Source organism: Copadichromis virginalis, linkage group LG16 (genome assembly GCF_057382275.1).
Source record: "Copadichromis virginalis isolate Kocher_CV1m ecotype Utaka linkage group LG16, C_Virginalis_male_GT1.1, whole genome shotgun sequence".
NCBI lineage: Eukaryota > Metazoa > Chordata > Actinopteri > Cichliformes > Cichlidae > Copadichromis > Copadichromis virginalis.
Genome location: NC_140633.1, coordinates 17,970,299 through 17,986,138, shown reverse-complemented (window position 1 = coordinate 17,986,138; position 15,840 = coordinate 17,970,299). Strand labels below are relative to the sequence as shown.

Sequence of the window (15,840 nt, the reverse complement as noted above, 5' to 3'; positions counted from 1 at the left end):
AAGTCTCATAAATCAATAGTGGCCTGACTGCAATAATTATAACAAGTTAACATGTAATTTCCAGGCCGAGGGCCGCGCGCTGGATTTTAGCATATGCAAACGAGGCAATTCAAATAGTGTGGGGATATTAATATGGAGGAACAGGTAACGAGGTACGGGTTATGAATTATGCATCAAAAAGTGGTTGATCTTCAATAAAGGAAATGAATTCACCGTGTAATCTAATTAGTTATGGAAGTCTATTATGTTGAGCTGCAGAAAGCAACTGTCCTTGAAAAGAAATTTATTTACAGTACATGTTAGCCCTTTGGAATGGAATTGCATTCTGGAGTGCTCCAAATGTTAACACTCCCCCACCACCGCCACCACCACAAAGCACCAGACCAGCACTACCCACACGGCCCCTCCTCCTCATTTCTCACCCGACTTCTTCCCTCTTTCTGCCCGGTGTTTCAGCTCCAGACCCGGCCGGCCTCCGAAGAGAACCCAGAGTGTGACATCACCGGAGAACCCCCACATCATGCCCCACTCAGTCCCCGGCCTCATGTCCCCCGGCATGATCCCGCCCACAGGTATGGTTTGGTCTGTATCTCTCTGTCACTGTTGCTAAGGCTCTGATTCCCTCTGTCTAGGTCTCTTCCACACACACAAGCGCACGCATGCACATGCACGCTCAGCCTCCCCACGAGTGGCCTCCCCGCAGCTTGTCCTCGAAATGGCAACCAGTCCAAAGTGACACATGCATCCAACCACCAGACACCAGCCGCTCACTCGTTTACCAAAAACAGATCCTCTGCTGTCCACCCCCCCCCCCCCCCTCCCCCCCTCGCCGGAAACAAAGAGGAGGAGAATAGATTGGAGTGGAGATCTTTTCTCTCAGATTATTCCAGTAGATGTTGCATTTTGCCTTGAGTGCATTCTAATTAGTGCGATTAAATCCACTCCACTGGTATATGTACATAGGCAGTGGTGATGCTAAAGCAAGCTTATCGCCACAAGAATCAACAACAACCGTTTGTGCCCTAACTTACCCCCGGGCCAAGTCTTATTGCAACTAATGCTTTTGTTCTATTTGTGGCTGGCTTCATTGTGACTGCTTTGATGTTGGTGGCTGTAAGTGCTCTGCTTTGCATATTCTGCTCTCCTTAGTGATACGTCTTTAATGATATTACGCTGTCGAAAGGAGCTTTGTGCATTCTATTTAACCGACTATTCATTTTTTTTTTGCACTTTTGCAAAGAGATAAAGCACCGCAGCAGATTTTCCATAGTGAACTTGAACACTTTTAATGATCCCACTGAACACATTTTAATTCTGTTTGTTTTCGTATTCGTTTAAGAGCCACCCACTTTGAAATTCACTACTAAACGCGGGTGCCGGTTCAGTGCAGGCCAGTGCCTTGAACTGTGGGAACAGGATGAGGTCACTGGCTATCTGCGCAGCAGTATAGAAGGCAAACTTAAAGGCTGAAGTGAACACAGAGAGGGACAATGATGAGAAAGACCCATGTTATTTAGTGGAACATAAAGCAACAGAAAAGCCTTTTGATATCATCCCCTTTAAGCCCAGAGGGACTCTATGATCTTGACATTTAGTCAGGGTATTCAGGGGGCAGCGATAAAGTAATTGAGGTTTTCTTTTTTTTGGTCTTCTCATAACTGCCTTAAGCTTCCTAACTGTGGCGAGATGGAACTTTTTGCACCAGTTTCTGTGTCGTAATTAAACCATTTATTGTTTTGATGATAGTATTAAGCATTAAACGTCAAGGAAGTTACAGACTTTGACAGATTAGTAATTAAGTATAATTGACCACACATAAGTTAGCATCTAAGTAGGCGACTAATTGATCTCCCTGTCATGTCCAAATGTTCTGATTGATGATAAAAAACGACATTGAGAGACTGTCTTAAATAGTTACACCATCGTGTCATGTCACATTAGTTCATTTTTCAGATGAGTTAGCGCCTGCACAGAAAGACAGAATACGGGCCGACAGCTCTTCCCGAGGCTTCACCAATTCTTCGAGCCGCCCACAAAATAGCTGCGCCCTTTTTCATTTGGGCTGCGGATGAAGAGCGCACAGTGTTTGGTTCACAGTAACATGTCATCCCTCTGCTGATGTTCCAAGGAGATAAGCAGCATTAACAAATATGGTAATAGTGGTTAACTATTGCTCAAACTGGCAAAAAAGTTTCATCTTGAGATCGAAGCAGGAAGTTGTTCAATTATCTCATCTCCCAGCTTTAAAGAGCAGCATGACAGGCACTTACTTAACCGTTTTACAGTTTTCCCTTTTATTTTATTTCTTTTTTTCCTTCTTTTTTTTTTGGCGCAGCTCTTTTGAAGCGTCAGACTTAAGGTCATAGATTTAAGTTCGGTGGCTGTATCGGTCACATGTGAGAAGTGCATGAGAACAAATGTCGTCTTCACTCATCAGGACCAGAGAGTGGATGTGAGACCCATTGTTAACATACACCAGTTCCATTTAGAAATGGACGTTTTAATGTGCTGAGTTAGTGCTTAGTTTTACACTTAAGGACATGTGTGAAGGCACACGTGTGTCTGTGTGAGTGCCTGAACGTGTGCATACTTCATGCCCCGAGGAAGGGGGTGTGGGGCAGGGGTTTACGCTGGAGCCTTTCCAGTTGCTGATGCATTACAGGCAGATTGGCCCCCAAATCGGATTATTTGCTGTGGACTGACACCACACTGAGATGACATCTCCTTTAAAGTGGAGAGGTGGCCTCCACTCACACTCTGGCCACTACTTAAGCAGCAGCTTCAATATAATTCATTTATGTCCTGGATATGGCTTCAATCTTTTGAATAACGCAAGAGTACTGCATTTACCATTAGAGAAATGAATGTCACCTACATCTTACCGAGGTGCATCCTGTACTTTGCTGATAAAAAAAAAAACCCCAACAACAATATTTCCTAATGCCTCCTGGCATTGCCTCGCTTTAAGAGCGACACAGAGAGTTGCTTCTTCTTCTCACGAGTGCTGTAAGTGGAAACATACAGTAATATTTATCCTCTTTCAGTGTACAATTAGCACGTCATCCCCTGCTGCAGAGAGGATCATCTAATCCATCGCCACTTCAAGCTGCTTTAAAATAGATCCAGTATGCGCCAGGTAATTTAGTGTCAGTTCTTTGTGCCTCTGCCCCTCCTCTTTGAGTCCGCCGCTTGTCATAAGGTTAGCACGCTCTGTAATTGATACTAAATTTGTCATGATGTGGATAGCACAGTTCAAGTGGTTTAGTGTACCTAAGAGTCGCGTTGTTCCCATCCCCAGTTTGTCATTGCTGTGCTGCCACCAGTCCATGCATAAAATTAGGCGGCCATGCTCATTGACATGGAGTGTCTCTTCCCTATTTATCCTGCTTGCCCGTTTTCATTGTTGCCCATGGTGCAGTCCCTAACAGAGAGGAGAACAGAAACACAGCAGATGAGCTCTTGTTTTTTGTTTGGGGTTTTTTTTTTTTTTGAGAGGGGGGGAGTTGCAATCACTGCAAGAGAAAGTCGTAAAAGTCGGTCTTTTGTGTACTGATGTGAAGTTAATCTGATTTTAATTTAATTATAAGAGTTAGTTGCGGAGGGCACAGGCATTGGGGTGTTTGTTGTAAGAATGTTCTGACATTGGCGCAGGTATGGGGCAGCTAGCATGTTAATTAATGATGAAGATCCTGACAATATGCAGAGGCATGACAGCGTTAAGCCAGTCGGCTGCTGCTTCCTTTGCATATTAATAGATCCTTCATTATTATTTAATATGACAGCTGCTCCAAGGGCTACCATCAGACCTTGTCTCTGTTATTTGCTGTTTTGTGCTCCCCATGTGACAGTACCATGCTATTCTCTATTTGTTGAAATGTTCCCCCCCTTTCTGTTTCCTTGCTGGTGTGACTCTCAACATGCGACCGTGATGCGCTGTTAGTTTTGTGCTCTGGAGGATTCGGACTCGCCGGCGCGTCTATATGAGAAAAGTGTCTGAATCTAAAGGTGACTTTGAAGGACTATATGAGGCTGGATTGTTTTGTTTGCATAGTAATGAATGCAGATTAGCACCGAGTGGGATTGGTCCTGTTGACGTTTAGACTTCTAGTGGCTTAATAGACTTGTTGTTGGGCGCCAACATCTCCCTGGCTTCCTTATTACACGCGCTGTATTGAGGTGTGCGTTGTGTGGATATGACAATTGATCTGGCGAAATGAAGCAATTATCAGAACAAAGATTTCGATTTATGGAGTGTGTCACTTAGTCAAAGACAGGGGTGGATGTTGCGGGCGAATGATAAATGAAAAATGGAAAAGTGATCATTTCATCCGTTTCACAATGGTACGAATCAATTTCCTAGCCTTTATTTTCTCGCTAAACGTTTGATCAAAACTCATCACCTCCTACTTTCCGTTTCCGTTTTGCTTTAGTGGCTCTACAGTTTAGTCGACTAAAGAAAAAAAATTATATTATATATATGTGTTGAGGACAGATAGGCTGCAGTGCAATAAACCACCGTATTCCTACAAGTTAGAGAGCATCAGAAAGCTCCATTGCTGCACTCATTTTAGCAGCACCTGATTTGTGGGGGGAATTTATCACACAAACAGCCCAGAGGTGATTTCAATATTTACTCGGCAGTCTGTTCTGCATACGTCTCATTTGGAAAACAGTTGACTCTTGCCCATTATACACAAATGAAGGCTGACCTTCAGACTGGGCAGAGGCCACATTCATTATGTGGAGAAGTATCACCTTCTTATGAGGCAATGGCTGTTTTCCCCCTCCTCCTGCCCAGCCTATGCATATGGAACAGCAGCCAGGGCCCACTGCAAACGAGAGGGCCCTCGCTGACATGATGTATACTGTACGTCAATATGGTACTGATGTATTTTAAGATGCAAACAAGGCTTTAAATTATATGCACCTCCATGTCAGAGGCTCAGAGTGACTCTCACCATCTGCCTATCAGCTGGGGATGAGAGGAAAGGGTGTCCAGGCCGGTATGCTCTTGTGTGCGTGTTTGTCAGTGTGTGTGTGTGTCTGTTAGCGCTTGCATGTGCTGGCATGTATCTATTAGAGCCACGTGTTTGATTTCTACCTCTCCTTGTACTTGTGTCTCCCCTCAAATGCATGGCTAATAGCTGCTTTGAGTCCCATCACGGAGACGTGACAGCTTAGCGATGATAAACGGAGACGCCGCTTTGTTCTGCGTCAAACGTAAGGCAAACCTGCATATCAAGTACAAGCAGCACCCAGTGAAAGGGCAGGTGATATACCGTATTGTGGATATGAGTGATTCCAGTAATAGGTACATATCTTTTTCTCGCCATGCATCTTTGATTTTGTTGCTGGGGCTGGCGAGAAGAGTCGTGGGACTCTCCTGAGACACGCCAAGCCTAGAGGAGCTTTAGCACTATCTGTCCCTGCTGTTTGAGACCAGCCTCATGAATAAAGATTTCAGTCACGTTCAATACACCAGAACCCTGGAACTACCACAATGACAGACCAGTGCTTTATGATCTCTGCAGTGTGCTCAGCATATGTATGGCTGTAATATTAGACCTACTATGTCAATCACATCAAGTTCATTTTCATTAAAGTGGATGACCACGTCTAAACTTGCTATTTCGGGATGTATTTTGAGATCACAGAGGGGATTCAGTGGTGTCAGTATTCATGTAGTTTAACGAAGCAGCTAACTTTGGCCTCAAGTAAATCCATGTAAAATTCTCAAATACATTCAAATTCAGTTCAGTTCAATTCAGTCCAGGTTTATTTATTTAGCGCCAAATCACAACAACAGTCACCTCTGAAAGAGCTGTATATTGCAAGGTAAAGACTCTACAATAATACAGAGAAACCCCAACAATCAGATGAGCCTCTATGAGCCAGCACTTGGTGACAGTGGGAAGGAAAAAACAGGAAGGAACCTCAGGCAGAACAAGGCTCACAGAGGGGCAGCCATCTACCACAACTGGTTGACTGGTTCTCTCTTGAGAAGCCTACTAAATAACCCATATCATCTCCGTACAAAAAACCAGTATGAATATTTGAGTATATTTGAGCCAAGCTCATTGCCACTTTTGACCTGTTGCCTCATCAGTTTCGTACTTCTGCAGACCACAGAACATTTTGAAATAAGAGATGATACAAAAGTTCACATATTGCCTCCTTCTTCATTCCTTAGTTAATTTTCACTCATGGCCCTCTAACTATTAAACTTGCTGGTCTGTCTATAGGATTCCATTGTGCCCGATGACTCGCCTTGACAGTGAGAAGAGCCCTCTTATTATGAGGCACGACAATGTATTGCTGTAAGAAACACGAGCAGCACTGTGAGGTATTATTCAGGTCGATTAGCTCTGATGAATGCATTAGACGGTATCACTGAAGTACCCTCCACAATAAGATTCAGAAGACGCAGCTCAGCCCCTATGTCTGTTCACTTTAACCCGCTTTACTTAATGTTTAATGCCTGCCCCCCCCATCCCCCGTCGCTGTGTCACACTGCATCACTATTCCTCATTCACTATTATAAGCTGTACACACAAAGTGCTTGCATCATGCGCTGTTATCTTGACTGCATCTTTTTCCATCAAGGTACAAATACATCAATACAGAGCGGCGAGGAATGCCAGAGTCTCTGAAACATTCATAAAAATCATATGCTGCCACACACACGGGGATCCATCTCATCAGCATGATAACCCGCTGTGAAGATATCCCCTGTCAGAAGATGAAAAACAAAGTCGTGATCTCGCAGGAGCTTATTCCCCATAGTGTATAAAATTATTCATTGTTTTATTATTTCAAAAGTCTGCCCTCTGTTTTCTTTTTCCTTCATTTTTTTATTTGCCAAGGAGGCTTTTTGAAAGGTTTCGCAGGTGCAGTGGCTCAGCCACAGCAGACATGTAGCGGTCTGTAAGCGCACTGTCTCCTCTGCCTCTTCTCTCCAGGCCTGACAGCAGCGGCGGCAGCAGCTGCCAACGCAGCCATCGCAGAGGCCATGAAGGTCAAGAAGATCAAGCTGGAGGCAATGAGCAGCTACCACGGCAACGCCAACCACCACGGGGTCGACGGAGAGAATGGAGACCTCAGCTCCAGTGTCGGTGAGGATACCCTTCATACACGCACACACTGTCACAAATACATCTCGCATTAGTGGGAAAAAAATGCAAGCCGCACACAAACACATGCGAAGACCTGCACACTTGCCACCGTTTCAGCACACGCTCAAAGAACTCATAACTGTTCCAAGACTGCACAATTATCTGTTTAAAAAATTAGACAGAAAATGTCCAGAGAGGCAGGGTATTATACACATCTCAATCCTCGGCCGTATAAAACGAGAATCAACACATTAGGGGGAAAAATGCAGACTGGTTATTAAACAAGTTCCATTTTTGTCAGGGTTGTCAGTAAGTTTGAGCAAATTTGCTTTGATTTGCAAGAGTGAAAGCTTATGCGGTTCCATGCATTGTTCCAAAGGTACCCCAGCAGGCAAAAAAACAATGCTGGCAATCAAACCCTTCATTCTCTCTTTACATGTATCCTGCCTCCTTTCTTTCCAGCCGAGGCTAAAAAGTCCAAAATAACAATAATTCCAGAGCAGGTTTAGACTGAAATATGTCAAAGAAGAAGGTCGTTTCTACACCTCGTCATTAAAGCAGACACACTGTTCTTTGTGTCAATGGAGCTTTGTCAAAAGTAATAAAAAGGTTATACGCACACAGAGGCACACACAGACACACAGCTTGCCTTAAACCGAAGACTCGCACAGTGTTCTTTCATGAGATGCTCTTTCCACTGTGCTGCTGCCTTCTCAAAGTTTATAAAGCAATAAACTATTGATTTTAGTTATTTTGTATGCACTGGGAATGCCCGCTTTAGTAATGTAAGTCATGTTTTTCCGAAAGTGTTTTATGTTGAAAGAAAAAAAAAACAACTCCTAATAGCTAAGTGAAACTGTGAACACAGTTTCCCAAAGCTATCAGCTTTTAACAAGGTCTAATTGAATTGCTGTGAGAGCTCTGGTTTTTCACTATGTGCCATTTCAATTAATTATTAGCCCTAAAATGCAGAAGGATTTTTTGCAATATCACACACGAGCACTTAGTGTATTAAAGAGAATGATAATGTATGTTAGCGCGGATTCATGAGCCCGTTCCGAATTATAAACCAAGTGTAATCCCCGTAGCTTTGCCTGCTAAATTGAGGTTTTGATTCACTTACTGTAATAAATGGCTTGACTCCTGAACACATTTCGACAATAATACTTGACACCATGGAGCTTGTGGCGTGCGAGATGAAAACAGGATGTGTTTCTAAGCAGATTTAACAATGCGAAATGCATAAAGTGTGAGGTCATCACTCCGAGAGAATGGAGTGTGTAAAAAAAAAAAAAAAGAGAGAGAGAGAATACGAGCCTGCGAGGTCACGGAAATAAAGATAAATGTGAGTACTAACAGCAAGGCTGTGGCAATGGAGCTAATAAGAAACTGTTTTATCTTTTTACAATTTAAATTGTAACCTTGAGCCCACAGCCAGCCACACAGGCTCCCAGTAGAATCATAATTCTGGCAAGGGGGAGCAGTTCTAGGTGTGGGTGCATGGGCCACAGCATTAGCTCTCTGAGTGAAATATATGGCAGTGACGCCTCTCGGCCCATCCACAATCAATTGGATTCTTTTCCTTTAATATTTACTCGCAGCGATGAGATGCTCGTCTGCATGGTGATGAACAGTCTGCCACTGGCGTTTGAAGGTGACCTGTCAGTGAGTATGGACAAATCTCTCGCTCGCAGAAATGTAGAAAATAAATCATTAGGGGCAGGCAGTCAGACAGGGGCCCCTCTCTCTCCCTCACTCTCCTCGGATTTAAATCAGCTCAGATTTATGATTTGAATTAATGCTTCGTTTGGTCAAAGGAATGGTCGCAGAGACAAATGATGTTTGGTACTGAAACCATCCTAATATTGATTACTGGGTGTCGCAGCAATCTCTTGTTTATATCAAGCACTCTCCTGTGACAGGGTGGCCAGCAGGAGTCATCCTGATAATACGCTGGAGATATATGGCCCGCTCTGCACTGCAGAGCCATGAAACACAAGCTAGCAGCATGTTGTCTTCTTCATCTAGCCCCAGACTTTGCTTCACATGTTTTATTTTTAATGAAGGCATTTTGGGATTCCACAGTTGCGAGACTTAACAAGGAAGCCTGATTACAGATTTTACTTCAGATTCCATAAAGTGGCTCGCTCGGGTTTGATTTATGAGCTTTTTTTTTTTTTTTTTTTGCTTTCTTTTTTTTTTGAAGTGCGAATTCCTAATATATCCAGCACTTGAGCCTATTATCCAATAGCTATCGAGACGTATAAATCAGTTGACTGATGTAGCAGAGGGGGAAATGCATTTGGCTGGGGCTTTTGTTGGGACTGGACTGACTGTTGTTCAGAGTGCTGACTGGGGAATGACTTCATGCTGTTTTTAAAACAGACTCAGACCACAGCTGCTCTGAGGAAATGGACTGGCGTTTTATAATCAACCGGCTTAAACTAAGACCCACACAAACGGATGTGTTTACTTACACAAATTATGTTACCATCCACGATAGGAATTGATATGATAATGAGCATCCTTCTGATAATACCACTAAGGACATAGATCCATTTAATCAGAAAAGAGCCACTACATCAACCCGTGGAGGGGAAACGAAAAAGAAAAAAAGCCTCCTCGGGCTAAAATACAGAATACAGGTGCCTCATCTCAGTGTTTGTCTGAAGCAGTTCTTGTATTGTGAAGCGCTTAAAGCAAAGCACAGCAGAGCCAGCCAGTGAAGGACACTCTGTACTGTTTGTAGAGTTGGATTGCCCGCCGCTGTCTTTGTGTTGATGTAAATTGAACAGGCTAATGTTTCTCCCTCACATTAAATATTCATCACAATTAGACCTTCCTGTTTGCATCAATGTTATTAATTATAAGGAAAAAAACAGCCAGTTCAACTCTCTGCCAAAATAACCAAACATCCTGAGTGAGAGATGGAGAGAAGGAAATAGATATGTATGAAGAAGGGGAGGCAGGAGAGAAGGGTAAAAAAGATACGGAGATGGAATGACATCAAAATGTAAAGAGAGGCAGGATGGTGTGTGTGTGTGTGTGTGTGTGTGCGTGTGTGGGGTCTTTCTTTGATTTTCCCTCGCACTCTTTAGTTGGGCAGAGGGAGAGCTCTCAAAGCACAATGTGGATTGTTCCTGCGCCTCTCAGGAAATGCCACAATTACAGATCACAGACCAAGCAAAACACGTGTGGCGCTTGGCCTTGAGGGGGATAAACAGCCTGTCATTCCCTCCCAGTGCATTGACCCCAGCCACAACCTTCATTACTGGGAGAAAAAATATTGTCAGCTGCCCACTAACAAACACCTGCCAATTCCAAGAGAAGGAATTGGGTTTGTTTTTTTTCCAGTTACAGAAGGGGGGAAAAAAGTGTTTCTCGGAGCTTCAAAAAGAACCAACAAAAAATCAGGTTGAGACGATAAGGCAGGGGTTTCACCCTTTGTCCTCTTTTCTCTGTCTCACTTACTTCTCTGTCTTTCACCCTCTGTCTCTCTTTGGCCACTGGGTGCTGCCCTGCCACTCATCTGACTCCTCACCACACAACTCTAATGGAGCTGAAATCCTGTTTGTAATTAGATATGGGAATTCCACTGTCATCAGCCAGATGATGCCACGACATGCCGGCTAAACAACAGCGCGGCGGTAGAAGGAGAAGACACAACTGTCACTGCTAACATAATCTACCAAAAAAAAAAAAAAAAAACTCTTCCGAGTCCGCACTGTAACATCGCAGCGAAGCTTTAAAAGGAGCGATGCATGAAAACCTGAAAAGCCTTTGTCTCAACATCTGTGGCTTCGGTCCAGGCTGCCTGCGCCCAACAGGGGCGGGTGGGGGAGTGGAAAGCCTCATGCTAGTCTGAAGTTTGGATGGGTGGTGACAGGTACCTGGAGTCTTGCCTGACTGAGTGAGGAGTTGAGGGAAAGAGGTTCTGGGTGAGATGATGAGGAAGCATCATTCTCTCTTTCCAGGGTCATCAGGCTAATTTCTGCAAGCCCTACCCTCACGCTTGCATGTTTGCATGCGTGCGCGCGCGTGTGCCTGCGTGCGTATGTGTGTGTGTGAGAGAGAGAGCGAGGAAGAGGGGGCCTTGGCCCCTGAGAGCGCTCTGTGAGGAGACCACAGCTGTACACTCCCAGCAGCTAATTGGTCCTTATCTAGCTGTCCCATTCATCTTCATTTTTTACCAATTACTGAGCATTATCTGTGTTCTCAGTTGGGTATGGGACTTAATCCTTTTTGGTTAAGCTGGTGCTACAGCTTGCAAATTTCAAATGGAGGAAGGGTGGGTTGGTGGGTGGTGTATTTGGATGTGGGAGGGGAGGTGGGAGGGGCAAAAGTCGCAGCAAAAAACAAACTCCGAAACTTCCCATCATCCCTCACGGGCGAGAAGCAATCAATAAACAATGACATCACATGAAGGGGAAAGGGGGTGGGGAGAAAAAAATGGAAGGGATCAATTATTGGCGTTATAATTCAAGTCCTTGTTTGCAAACGTTGCAGCCGCATTGATTAGGCTGTTCTTGTTGCACTCGCCATTATTGACTTGTTAAGGCCATATTTTCTCATCATCAGTGGTTTTACCTTTTAGGGTGGGCGGGGTCATTAATTATTTAGCATGTATTTATTTTAAAGCGTGGCGAGTGAGAAAAAAAAAATCACCGTGTTTACGCCACAAACAACACAAAGTATAGTACACTGCTCATCCAGAAGGTACATCAAGACGCCGCAGTCTGGGGCAGTTAGCCTTAATTTTCTGAGATCAATGCATAACTAGACTCCTCTCTATATGGGGTCCGTGCTTGGCCATGTTGCAGAGCTGAGTGGAGTCAGGCTTGAGACCATGCACTAATTACTGGAGTGTTCACTGCTCTGTTGGATAGCATTTGTGCAATTTTGGAACATATAAGAGAGTCAGTGTGCTTTGCGATAAGCCGCTAAATAAGACATTAAGATGACAGCGCGTGTGAGTGGAGAAATGATAGTCGTCGAATGTGAGCCGAACACGGGGCTAAAATGGGTAGAGGTGACGTGCACCCGGGCGTATATTTACTGGACATACAGGCATGCGTGTCAGCACACACAGACAAAGCCACGCACACAAAAGCAGGACCCATATAGAGAGACACTGCTCTTGCACTTTGATAGGGATCTGTTTGGTCACATTCTCTGTGCCAGCTGTCAGCCCAGCTCCACTGCTGCGATTTAATTAGTCTGTTTATGTCCTTTCTAATAATAAAGCTCTCTGGGTGGAAGGACACGTCCAACTAGCTAACTACGCGCTCCAACCTGCTAGCTGCATTAGTGCTGGTGGCCCAGCGCAGCTGAATGTGGGCCATGATGGAGGATGGTGGCAACTTCCTGCACCTCTCCTCTAGAACAGTGGCCCTCAGGCTCAGATCTAGTATCACCCCCTACTCAATCCTAACCTTAACCATTAGGGGATAAAGCACATACTGACCTGATATGAGTGTCTAGGGGCAACTTCATCCATCTTCCTCTCTAGCTCTCTTGTGGGAGCCTTTGTCAGCCAAAGCTCTTTGGAGAGACTAGATTGTAGCCATAGGCTGAATGGAATTCATTTCACGAACATATCATAACACCTCTTTTTACAGCGGCAGGTTATTGTCTTGACTAATTTATGCAATTCAACATTTTATTTGGGTTTTCTCCCCATCTTCTTATATCAAGGGTCCTTCTCCAGACAAAACAGGATTTCTTTGACCTGCCAGCGTTGGGCAAACGGGGGCTAGTGGTGGTAAGTGAGCGAGACAGAGAGTGGCAGAGCAGACAGGCAGCCTTCCAGTCTGAGTGAAGAGCTTGATGGGTCTCCGTCGCTCTCTTGGGCTTTGGCCCTCACCATCTCTCTATTAGGCTGCCAGGCTCATGGGAGCCAGGTGACAGATAAGTGAAGAACGACACACACATTTTAATAGACATTTCAAAAGATAAACCTGATAATCATTTCTCTTTTTAATGAAGTCTAATGTCCTCGTTCTAATTCCGGTTGCGTCGGCTGTTAAGCATCAGCGTAACACTTGAATATGCATGATTGGGAAATTGTGAGGCGCACCGATGTAGCTACAAAACACACAAACGCAGACAACGGCAGAAATAGATTACAATAACAGGGGGAATTGATTAAACATTATTTCCGTAATGATCCATATCAAGTTCTATCATCTTTGAGTGGCAGCGGAGTTGCGGCGCTACGGAGAGGAAGAGGCGGCGGCACTCGACAAACCGTCATGGACATATTTGTTTGATTGTCTCTTGCGGTTAGCTCACAATAGCAGGAGCAGAGCTATAAAAAAACAACTGACCAGTCGAGTTGTCATCCCTCATCAACATTAGGCCTCATTCCTCATTAATTGGATAGATTAATTTGGAGCGCTTTGATGCCGGGGTGATGCATGTGTTCGGCTGTCCCCTCCTCACTATTCTCTGTCAGGTTGAATTTAGCCAGGGAAGGGGCTGACCTTTGAAAGTGAAGAGATCAACACAATTTGAAAAGACAATGTCACTTGCTGTAAATGTGATACGTGTAATAAATGACATTCAACCTTTCGGTGATGATGAGCTTTCGCAGGTCGGCGCAATGTGAAATATACGTGGTGTGTGATTGCGTCGGATGCGGAGCCGTTTTCACATGCACAGTTAAGATGGCGCAGCGTTAGAGGCTGGATATCATGCGCTCTCATTTCCCCGTGATTATGTCTAAGAGGAAACATTAGCATAGAGTAATGATATTACTGTGTGTACACAATAACAGTAATGGCAGCGCGGTGATGACAACAGCGAAATGGCGTTCTCTTTTAACTGTGATTGCACTGTAAAAATGTAGCATTGCCCGGGAAGGATTCAAAAGCGTTTCGTGACAGAAAAGAAAGTTGGTCGTGTTCCGCAAAAGCACTTTTTTCCCCCCTTTTTCTTCTTCTTCTTCTCTCAATTATGATATGGGAACCCTCATCCAAATAGAGCTATCAGCCTTCCTGAGCCCAGACATCTTCACCATCACAAAGCCTCTCCTCTGGGACCAAGATAAAGACGGAGCGCGTGAGCAAGTTCAAACAACGTAAAGGAATTTCACAATCAGCACGCCCTTCAGAGGGTGAACAAACAAAGGAAGGCGTTTCTTGATAAATGATATTTAGAATCTCCAGACAAATAATCAAACAAATATATATCTATGTATATTTTAACATGTTGTCCTCTGCCTCAGTTAAAGTCCACACTGAACTGCATTTCAAGGAAACCTCGCGCTGACAACGGTTGAGCGTTACTGATTTTCTCTCTCGAGAGGTGCTTGTCATGGAGGAAGTGAGAGCGCAGGAGGTAGTGATGCTAATTTTGTAATTAAAACAGATGATCCGATGACCACATGCAAACCGATCCCTCCCTACCACCACCACCATCCACCCCTCAACCCCCATCCCGGCTAAATTGATATGATGGCAGAGTGGGTCGTGATTGATAACACTCGTCAATATATTTCATTTCAGGAGCCTTAGTCAAATGACAACTGGTTGTCATTGACTGAAAGCAATCTTTTTAAAAGGGGGAGCCTTTGCTAAGTATCAGATGAAAATGATTCCTCTGTCTGCTTGGGTGTCACTGTCTGTAGGAGCTTTATTGATTGGGCTTGAATATATTGCAGCCGCAGTAGTAACAGCTGCTAGTAATATCTCTCCTCTCCTTCGCCTCTCCTCTTCTGCTCGCAGCACTTTCCGTGCCACCGCTTATTGTGAGTGATCCAGCGTCGGAGCTCCTGCGCCGATTCCGCGGCGATCCTCGGAGTGACGTGTGGCAAATGTGAAGTGAGCCTGGTTCCGACCCAAATTAGTGAATGCCTCCCGTGTCCTAATGTGTCCTGAAGGCCTGGCTGTCTTGGCCAACTGCACACACACACACATACTCCCGCGCATGACTGCGTAAACTAAAACCCACCATTGTGTCGCCCGCCCCGCACGCTCTGTGTTATCAAGCACAAGGATGTTGGCATTGGTTGGTAAAGGTCATTTACTGTAATGAGATTTGCCACATGCAAGCATATGGCTTGATTATTGCCCTGTTCGTTAACATTTTCAGCAAAGAGACAAATAGACAGCTAAAATGGGAAGGGGGGGTAGCACAGGTGGGGCGGTGGCGAAACGTGTTCAGCACCCCCCACCACCACCACCTAAAAGATAGCGAGAACTTCTTCCACAACAGATCTGTCACGGAGATGATTGATCTTCCAATTTTCATAAGGAATGCGCACTATTAGAGCCGAGGATTTAAATTATCCTATAAAAGTTGCCTGCCTTAGATTTTTATGCGCTTAATGGACAAACACCTCTGTCTGTCTCCTTGATAATTTCTACCACATGTTACACTCCAGCGGTTTGGGTTTGGAAAGCAATTATGTTACCTCATGAAAGCAGAAATGTTTTCTTATCATGTTTTCTTTCTTTTTTTTTTTGTTACATTTCGTGATTTAGTTCATCAAAAAGTCTATGCCCACCTCAGTTGCGCGTCTTTGCCTTGGCACGTCGAGCGTATTTTGTCTGCTGATGCGTTAATAGCTTGTTATTCATCCAATCGTTACAGCTCTTGGAATGTAAAGCATTTTTCTTTCCCGCATGTGTTTATATGTTCGGCTGGCTTTGCGCCGGCGCGTAACTTTACACAATTATCCATACTGCATCATTGTCTGAGCGTGCGGCCGTGTGTTTTCATGTTTACC

The 15,840-nt window shown here is 44.4% G+C and overlaps 1 protein-coding gene across 1 annotated transcript in view; it reads left to right on the top strand.

Annotated features, from left to right (window-relative positions):
• Positions 1 to 15,840, top strand: part of dachd (dachshund d) — a 93,138-nt gene that overhangs the window by 46,101 nt on the left and 31,197 nt on the right. Inside the window, exons 2-3 of the mRNA XM_085435670.1 lie at positions 457 to 572; positions 6,960 to 7,112. Coding sequence (XP_085291796.1) covers positions 457 to 572; positions 6,960 to 7,112 — 269 coding nt within the window. The remainder of the gene's footprint in view (positions 1 to 456; positions 573 to 6,959; positions 7,113 to 15,840) is intronic.